The sequence below is a fragment of the Asparagus officinalis genome, chromosome 4 (assembly GCF_001876935.1).
Source record: "Asparagus officinalis chromosome 4, Aspof.V1, whole genome shotgun sequence".
Lineage (NCBI taxonomy): Eukaryota > Viridiplantae > Streptophyta > Magnoliopsida > Asparagales > Asparagaceae > Asparagus > Asparagus officinalis.
Genome location: NC_033797.1, coordinates 110,830,164 through 110,839,878, shown reverse-complemented (window position 1 = coordinate 110,839,878; position 9,715 = coordinate 110,830,164). Strand labels below are relative to the sequence as shown.

The 9,715-nt window shown below is 35.1% G+C and overlaps 1 protein-coding gene across 1 annotated transcript; it reads left to right on the top strand.

Annotated features, from left to right (window-relative positions):
• On the top strand, window positions 7-8,842 carry LOC109837961 (beta-galactosidase 7-like). The gene is made up of 19 exons (XM_020406354.1): window positions 7-109; window positions 2,861-2,956; window positions 3,048-3,160; window positions 4,275-4,341; window positions 4,435-4,527; window positions 4,603-4,746; window positions 4,844-4,938; window positions 5,093-5,201; window positions 5,600-5,684; window positions 5,781-5,899; window positions 6,002-6,166; window positions 6,272-6,453; window positions 6,603-6,697; window positions 6,886-6,998; window positions 7,301-7,408; window positions 7,585-7,692; window positions 7,776-7,921; window positions 7,995-8,304; window positions 8,500-8,842. The coding sequence occupies exons 2-19, from the start codon at window positions 2,861-2,863 to the stop codon at window positions 8,608-8,610; spliced, it is 2,259 nt and encodes a 752-aa protein (XP_020261943.1). The 5' UTR covers window positions 7-109; the 3' UTR covers window positions 8,611-8,842.

Sequence of the window (9,715 nt, the reverse complement as noted above, 5' to 3'; positions counted from 1 at the left end):
GGCGGCGAAAGGAGAGGAGGTCACATACGACGGGAGGTCTTTGATTATCAATGGAACCCGAAGGATTCTGTTCTCTGGCTCTATTCATTATCCTAGAAGCACGCCTGAGGTCTCTCTCTCTCTCTCTCTCTCTCTCTCTCTCTCTCCAGTCTGCGATTTTATTTTACATGCGTTTTCTATGCTTCCTTTGATGTTGAGTAAATGATACTGGTGTGAACTCATCCCCACAAAGAAGAGGGGTGAAAAAATAACCATATATGTAATCAACTTAGGCATGTCATCAATCTGCTGCCCATGTACATTAGATGATATTTTTTTTTTTGGGCTACTTGTTTCATTTTTTGTTCTCTCCTTCACAACTTCGGGTTGGGATTATAGTAATTCTATGCATGCACTTTCTATTTGTTTCTGGTACAGGTAAGCATAAATTTTATCCTCTTTTATTTGAAAATGACTGCTGTGCCCAATTTTACCGGCCCAAATTTAAACATAATATCTGTTGACAACTTAACCTATCGCTTTACCACTGAGCTATGTAGCGTGCGTTGATCTTCCTAGATAACTGTCAAGAAAACAAATTATAAATAAAACTAAATAATAAAGAAAAGAACCTTCACCGTTCCTTTCTCTTTTGTTAGCCTGTACGTGTACCGCTAAATCAGATCATATAAATTAATAAGTTTTCATAATTTTGTCTCAAAGCCTACGTACGTAGCTAGCCAGTACTACTGGCTCCACGCGTGTAACAGCCCCAATTAAGCTCAAGTTTAAGAACCTAAAGAACAAATTTGAGCAGAATTTTACTGTAATTTGATGTTTGTTGAGCTTGGATTTTAGTTCTTGGGGCCCTACAATTGCGTGCTGCTTTTGGGTTTTTCACATGAAAGTTGTCTTGTTTGTTGCACAAGCTGGCAAATAAAAAAAGTGGCTTTGCTTGTCACATTAATGAACATTAGTTCATAATAATTATCTTAATTCTCTTCTCTTTGGAATTATCAGAACATTTTTAAAGGGTCAATTCAAAAAAAAAATTATGAGATTTTTCGCACAGCCCCTTCCTTAATTTTGTACGTATATCACAGAAAATTATACTAACAACTGATCGAAGCTCTTAAACGATGTTAAGATATGGAGTGATATTACAAATCGAAGTTAATTTGTAATGAAAATTTGACATCATTTATTCAATTTTTTAATAGTCCAAGAGGGTTTTGTATAGTTTTAAAGTCCAGGATTGATTTTTTTTTTTTTTACTTTTAAATTTGTGCAGAACCTCCAAAAATCAGGGAGGATTTGTGAATTTACCCTCCTTTAATTGTTTAAGATTTTCCTAATAACTTGTTCGATCCTTTTAATTCCCCAAGCTAACAAATTAATTAAATTGTGCGTGGGTTAGAGATCAACAATTTAAGTTCGATCACCATAGTCAAAATGCATAAAACAAACGGTCTTCAGTTTGTCAACTAATTAATGGTTCTTAAATAAACTACCACCATTAATTACGTAGATCTAAAGTCATGTTAGACATCAAGTAACTGCTTATTAATTAAGACGAAACTATAAGAAAAACGCACCTACCAAGAAAATGACAAAATTATTAACATGAAATCTGGTAGATCAACAAGTGAAAAGCCGTGACGACAGCTACCAAAATTAAAGCAAGGCAAGGAAAAGGGTGGGGGGGTGGGGGGGGGGGGGGGGGGGGGGGTGGAAAAAAAAAAGAGAGTCAAAACAAGATTAATCATCAATGCATATATATATATATATTTCTTGTTTGACCAATGAGAGATACTCTTAAAATATAAAGAAGCACTAACACCGATGCTGCTAGCTATGGGATTGATGCAATTAATTTAGCATAGTAAAAATAGTGGGCAGCTATACCTCTGATCTTCTCTTCGTTGTTGCTTCCCAAGAATTCAATGATCCAATAATAAACTGTTATTACAACTGTAAGTCGCAGATATTTGAGTTACACGCACCTGCGAGAAAATGGACCTTTTGTTACGTGATTTGTGTTTAAGCTTCCTATTTTGCGTAGCGTTAGATGAAATTCTTTAGCTTTGACTCCAAAATTAGGATCCTCACGACTCATGAATTATTACTTAATTAGATATTTTCGAATTTGTTTTTAATATGAAACATCACGAGCTACTGAACAAGATTAATGTAGACTCTTAGGGCGTCTCCAATGGAGCGCCAAAACTCCATTTTGGAGTGTTTTGACGCTCCAATGGAGCGCCAAACATCCCGCTAAAATAGCGGGATGCTACAATGTTGCGTCAGAAATGGCGCAACACTGTAGCATTGGCGCTTTTTTTTTTAAAAACTTTTTATGAAAGGTCTTATAAGAAGAAATACAGAAACAAATTTTTTTTCTTTTGTTATTTATATTTGTATTAATAATATATATTATTTTATATTAACTACTATAATAAAATTAGAGTATAAAATAATTATTAAAATAAAATTCAACAATGAAAAAATATATATATTTTAATCCAAACACTTAAAATTTATTAATACTAGAACAAAATGAAGGAATAAAAAAAACTACACCATTTAGCATTTAATTTTTATATTTTTATTTTATTCATAAAATATATTGTTATAATTAATTATATGTAATGTATTATATAATTATATAATTTATTAAATATTTTAAATAGATAAAAATATTAAAAGATAAGAATAATAAAATGAATATTCTTTTTGGTGTAACGTTTGGTGTAATGGGTTGGAGATGAAATAGTGATTTGGTGTAAAAACTACACCAACTTGGTGTAAAAACTACACCATTTTGGGTTTTTGGGTTGGAGATGCTTTTATGCAAATGTTGGAGATTTTTTCATTGTAACAGATGTGGCCAGCTCTCATAAGCAAAGCGAAACAAGGAGGCATTGATGTTATACAAACCTATGTATTTTGGAACGTACATGAGCCTGTTCAAGGACAAGTAAGTCCCCTTATTTCATGTGCAGGTCTGTTCAAAATGTAAGTGCATCCTAGTTTAGACATAGTTAATCATTTTTCTCCTCTTTTTTCAGTATAATTTTCAAGGTAGATATGATTTGGTGAAATTTATTAAAGAAGTTAGAGACCAAGGTTTGTATGTAAGCCTTCGGATCGGTCCATTCATTGAATCAGAATGGAAATATGGGTAAGCAACTCTATCGTTGAAACGTTATATATCTAAATTGAAAGTAAAAAGAACAATTTTTCTAAACAGACCCATTTCAATTTTTTTTTTAAACCGACTCTTTTTTTTTTATTTACCAAAACCGACCCGATTTTATGATTAGCAGACTAATCACCTTCCTAAATAGTCGGGGTTGCCAACCCCGACTATTTAGGATATTAATTTTTAGGGTTTAAGGCTTTTAATTGGGGTTTAACACCGTCCTAAATAGTCGGGGTTGCCAACCCCGACTATTTAGGATATTAATTTTTAGGGTTTAAGGCTTTTCGGGAGGGTTTAACACCGTCCTAAATAGTCGGGGTTGCCAACCCCGACTATTTAGGATATTAATTTTTAGGGTTTAAGGCTTTTAATTGGGGTTTAACACCGTCCTAAATAGTCGGGGTTGCCAACCCCGACTATTTAGGAAGGTGATTAGTCTGCTAATCACAAAATCGGGTCGGTTTTGGTAAATAAAAAAAAAGTCGGTTTTAAAAAAAAATAATTAAAATGGGTCTGTTTAGAAAAATTGTTCAAGTAAAAATGATGCATACATGACTAGCATTGTATTTTATTTTCCTTTTTTTCTCATTAAATAGTATTTTTTTTAGATCCTTCGCTAACAACTAGACAAGTGCTAAATTAAATTAACAGGGTAATTAAATGCGTCTCTATTATATGGAGTTTGATTATCGAGATCAGATCCATACCTGATTTAAGAAAAACTTTCAAGATCCCATAATGTGACCCGCGATATGTTCATTACAGAGTTTTGACTTTTGAGAGTGTAGAGAGGATTAGCTGGTATCAGAAAAGGAGCAAGTTATTTTAATGAAGGAGATAATTTTTTGATTATGTTAAGTCATCTCTAACTAAATAATAAGGAGCATTAACATCTTTAAACGCCTTCTGTAAAGGATGAATACAGTTCTATTTTCTGAGACAAAGCACTGCAAAAATTGTGAAAATATAATCAATAGAAATTTGAATCCTTCCCTAGAGAAAAACATTGCTGAATCATTAACCATATATGTACTTTAATCAAATTTACATGGAATACGGTACTATTTGCTTTCTGGTTGAATTTTTGGTGCAGAGGTTTCCCGTTTTGGTTGCGTGAAATCCCCGGAATTGTCTTTCGATCAGATAATGAACCTTTCAAGGTAAGTAAATGAAATGGTATCTAGGTCGTATAAAATCTGTTAGAAAAATGCACTGAAAGATTCAGCATTTTGAACGGACACTCAAAAATGCAGTACCACATGCAAAAGTTCATGACAATGATCGTCGATATGATGAAATCCGAAGGTCTATACGCTTCTCAAGGAGGACCAATTATACTCTCTCAGGTATGAACATTAATATATGATCATCATAATCTCACTAACCAAGATCAACCTTATTAAAACAAATTGTTTGCTCAGGTTGAGAACGAATACCAAATGGTCGAGCCTGCATTTCATGAGAAGGGACCGCCGTATGTTAGTTGGGCCGCATCGATGGCTGTTGGCCTTCAAACTGGCGTGCCTTGGATGATGTGCAAGCAACAAGATGCACCTGATCCGGTGGTCAGTGATGAATTGATGATTTTATCTTCAAATGTATAGAATTAGATTATATATAAACAGAATTACCGATTGGTGATGTGGGTAAACTTTGGCATAGATTAATACTTGCAATGGAATGAAATGTGGAGAAACTTTTCCAGGGCCGAACTCGCCTAATAAGCCTGCACTATGGACAGAGAATTGGACCTCTATGTAAGTCTCTTCAAACAAAAACATCTTTTTTTTCCCCAAATTTCTTGTCTATGGCAACATTATACACACCATGACAAATCGTATCATATCACATCGTATGCTTTCTTTCTTCCTTTTTTTTTTCTTTTCGTTTTTTCTCTTTTCGGGCACGAAGGTATCAAGTATATGGAGAGGAACCTTACAAAAGAACAGCGGAAGATATTGCTTTTAATGTTGCACTATTTATAGCAGCAAAGAATGGAAGCTTTGTAAACTATTACATGGTATGATTTTTTGTTTTAGCTTTTACCCAAGCTTAATGTACTCGAGCTTTCAAGTTATTTTGAAGATTTCTTTGTTTGTGTTTAAGATCTTAGTCAGTAGTTCATTATGTTCTAGAAAACTTCTTAAACATCAGTCTATGTTAGTCTTAATATTTTTTTTCTTAGGCACTAGCATTTGAGAGAACATAAATTGCAGAAATTTCGTTGCCAAAAGACAATCAAATCATATACAGTGTGTCCATAACAAGGGGATAAAACATGCGGACAGAAGTTCCTTATTGACTTCAGAATACCAACATAGAATTAACAATAGATGACTACATCCCACTTCTGATGATATTTATTTATTTATTTTTGTTAAACTTTTAAATTCCTTCTAACGTGATAAAACAATGTAGTATCATGGAGGAACCAATTTCGGAAGATCTGCCTCTTCATATGTAATATCAAGTTATTACGACGATGCCCCTCTTGATGAATATGGTTCGTGTTTAACTTCAAACAAGTTTATTTCCTTCATCAACCACGTAGTTTTTCCTTAATTCCACGTGATTACATATTCTTCTTGATTTTATCCAGGTTTAATCAGGCAACCAAAATGGGGACATCTAAAGGAATTGCATTCTGTAATAAAGGAGTCCTCTGATACATTACTTTTTGGAGCATATTCTAGTTCTCAACTTGGCCAACTACAAGAGGCAAGGCCATATGTCATTTTACTTACTAGTTCAGTTTTCCTCTTGAAACCGTTACGTGTATGATTAATTGTAATGTTAATTATTGTATCTCTTTCATTACAGGCACATGTTTTTGAAACAGAAAAAGGAAACTGCGTCGCCTTTCTTGTTAACAAAGATCAACATGTTGATGCAACTGTACAATTCCGAGACGTCACTTATGACTTGCCTAGAACGTCGATTAGTATTCTATCAGGCTGTAAAAATGCATCCTTTAATACTGCAAATGCGAGTTCCTCTTCTCAATCTCATCTTGATCCCCTCTGTACTGGTTTAGAACCCCATTTCGTATTACCAATTGAAATGCTAATAAATAAACCTTGACTGATGCAGGTGAGATCTCAGTATGGTTTGAGAGCAGCAAAAACAGTACAGGAATTAGACAATGCAGATGCCTGGGGAGCATTCATGGATGGGATCCCGAACATTGATCAAGTGCCGCGCAAAGAAAATGGTCTCTCAGAACAATTTGCCACAACTAAAGATGAGACAGATTATTTGTGGTACACTGTCAGGTGAGTTTTGTCATTGTGCTATAACGTATCGTATCAGGATTAGAGAGCAGCTTCCATCTGCTGTTGGGCTTGAGTCTAATAAAATAGGGGGTCATGCTTTAAGAATAAATAGTCCTACTCTGGTGCTGATGTTTGTAACGTCCCTGCAGCCACAACCACAACTCAAGTGATGATCAACAACACGTACTTCGCGTCACTTCAAAATCTCACGTTATACACGCGTTCGTAAATGATGTATTTGCTGGTAAGTAGCTTGTTATTGCTTATTATTAACTTCAAGTATAGCTCAAATTTTAATTATTATATATGTATAGTGTATAAATTTTTGTACCTAGTATAAATTAGTAATGTCAGTTCAAGTATTTCTCTCTAGTTCTTCGTTTCTTAAACCATAGCTAATGTTCAGCATCTTGCATGAATAATTTGATATAGGAAGCGTACATGGGAGTCACAAACAACAGGAAGCCACAATTCTTGAGGCTCCTATTTCATTAAAGCAGGGACAGAACACAATCTCGATATTGAGTGCCATGGTTGGATCACCGGTAAGTATCTTGCTTGTTACTATGGTCATTCATAATTTTCGATCGAGTATCATAAGAAGCCAACTAAACTCAAGTATATAACGTCATGACGAGAAGTCTCATAAAGAAGAAACTTTTGTACACTGCTAGAAATATTTACCGCATACCAGATGTTTCTTCTTGTGGTACACTCAACCGTACCGAAATGTTCTTTCTGACCTTATTTAATGGATTAATACCAGAAAAGCCATCCCAATCTTAAATATCGTGTAGACAGCCATGGCTATTTGTCTAATATCTTTAGTGCTCTCTATTTTCAAAAGGACGGCGGGGCATATTTAGAGAGACGAGCTGCTGGTCTCCGCAGTGTGAAGGTTTTTAACAGTGCGAACCAAAGTGTAGATCTCAGCGACGACCAATGGGGATACCAGGTGAGAATGTCTAAATTGTACCTATATTTCTAGTTATAAGAAGTATTGAACAAAACCACTGATTACTTTAGGTGAATGATGGTTCATATAATACGGTATATCATTTCAGAGAAACAATGAAATTAAAACTCAATGACACAATGGCTGCTCATTGATGAGTTTATATCAAATTGCAGGTTGGTTTAACTGGGGAGCAAGCAAAAATTTACACTGAAGAAGGATCAACAAAAAAGGATTGGCAAACAATTGAGAGCTCTCTTAATCAACCACTTGTATGGTACAAGGTAACTGATATGCTTATATATACGGACATCCGAATCCTAAATAACTGCTTACTAATGTATCTACTATCCTTAACATTGTACAGACTACTTTTGATAATCCCTCTGGTTCCAATCCGGTAGCACTCAATCTCTCTAGCATGGGTAAGGGTGAAGCATGGATCAATGGAGAAAGCATCGGACGCTATTGGGTCTCTTTCAAAGATCCCAATGGACAACCTTCTCAATCTCTGTAAGCAAATTCAGGTATAAATTTGAAGTTTTTTTTAGCTCTCAGTTTCTAAGATATATTGATTTATTGACAGGTACCATATCCCTCGAGCCTTTATGAAGCCTTCAAATAACCTCCTTGTTCTCCTCGAGGAAATGGGTGGAAACCCCAAAAAAATAACTGTAAATACTGTATCAGTTAATCTAGTATGCAGTAAGGTATCGCAATCGAATTCATCGTACATATCATCACGGAAAGGACACCAAAAGTTTCATATCCGATGTCATGAAGGAAGAAGCATATCGGGTATAGAGTTTGCGAGCTATGGAAGCCCTACAGGAGATTGTGAGAGCTATTCCTTGGGAAGTTGCCACTCATCAGCATCAAAATCTGCTATAGAAGAGGTATGCAATCAAAAACTGTTAGGCAACTACGTGGATTACAGCATCAGTATGTCACGAACTACAGGAAAATGCATCAAACGCCCAGAAATTTTCCCACCCAACGAGAAAGCATTAATATAAGCATCCATCAAATTGTTGTAAGATCAATTCCATCGAATATTCTAGTTGTTGATGTTCCTCTTTCTCTGTTAGCAGGTCTGCATTGGCAAAAGGCGCTGCACTGTCCCTCTATCCGCTGGAAGATTTGGAGGAGACCCGTGCCCGGGCACCTCAAAATCTCTAATAGTTGTTGCAAATTGCAGTTGATCAGAGATGAGAATCATTCTTGGGGCAGAACCCCATCGATCTCAGATACTTGATACAGAATACAAGCTATAGCGTGAACTGTAGATTGTAAACTTCATTTGTTATACAAGCCATCAACAAGAGTGAGTGAGTAGCGATTGCCTATCAAATGTAACAGGGAGGAAAAGGAATTGTAGAACACATTTCATTGTACTGGTCAATTAATTAGATTAATGAAAGTTTTATTTGGATATTCATTAGATGCAGGTTTTATTCAAGTAGTTGACAGAAATGTAAATAGAAAGAGTGAGCAACAGACCTTATTGTTGTAGTCTTGTAAGCCTCTTTAACTCTGTTCTTTGGCTGCAACCTGAGATCAGTTTAATCTGAGGCAAACAAATGCTAGAAAGCGTCGGTTACTAGAGGATCAGCTATCAAGAATGAAATTACAGTATCCTGAAAGTAAAGAAAGGTCTTATATCGGTAAAAAGAAACTTTTAGAAAACAACTCCCTTTTTTATTTTTATTTTTATTTTCTTTTTTCCTTTGCCTGCAAAAAAAAAAAAAACAACCCGACCCAAGAAAAAATAAAAATAGATAAACAATAAAAAAAACAGTCCCTTACTATGCAAATGAGAAGATTGGAACTCACAATCTCTTAACAATAACAGAAATGATGTACTAGCTGCTTTAAAGGGGAAAATAATATAAGGGGTTGTTTGGTACATTTCTAGAAAAAAAAAAGAAAACAAAAATCTAGGATGAAATCTATTTCTTAACATTTCAAAGGGTTTTCCCAGATTTGAGATATTTTGTTTGTTTCACAGTGAATTGAAGAGATTGAGAACAATGTGTTCCTTTTCAAGTGTTTGGTACAACACTATGTAATAAAGAAACCATAGCCGCTTTCCACATTTCTTAAAACAGATTTGTTTGGCAAGTGTCATCCCCCAAAATGAGAAAACTCATCTAAGCTCATCACAGAAAACCCATCTAAGCTCATCACGGTGAGCTTACCTCCCAAACAAAGATAAGAACCTGGCAACTGTAAGATTCAACCAACGAGCAGAAAAATATCGCACAAGTAGCAGTGATCTGTGCCTCTTCAAACAAGCAATAGTAACCC

Excerpts from the sequence above, each read along its gene's own strand:
- LOC109837961 (XM_020406354.1), top strand. The coding sequence starts at position 2,861 with ATGTGGCCAGCTCTCATAAGCAAAGCGAAACAAGGAGGCATTGATGTT. Across the intron at positions 4,528-4,602 it reads GACCAATTATACTCTCTCAG|GTTGAGAACGAATACCAAAT; the intron begins GTATGAACATTA and ends TTGTTTGCTCAG. Across the intron at positions 4,747-4,843 it reads AAGATGCACCTGATCCGGTG|ATTAATACTTGCAATGGAAT; the intron begins GTCAGTGATGAA and ends ACTTTGGCATAG.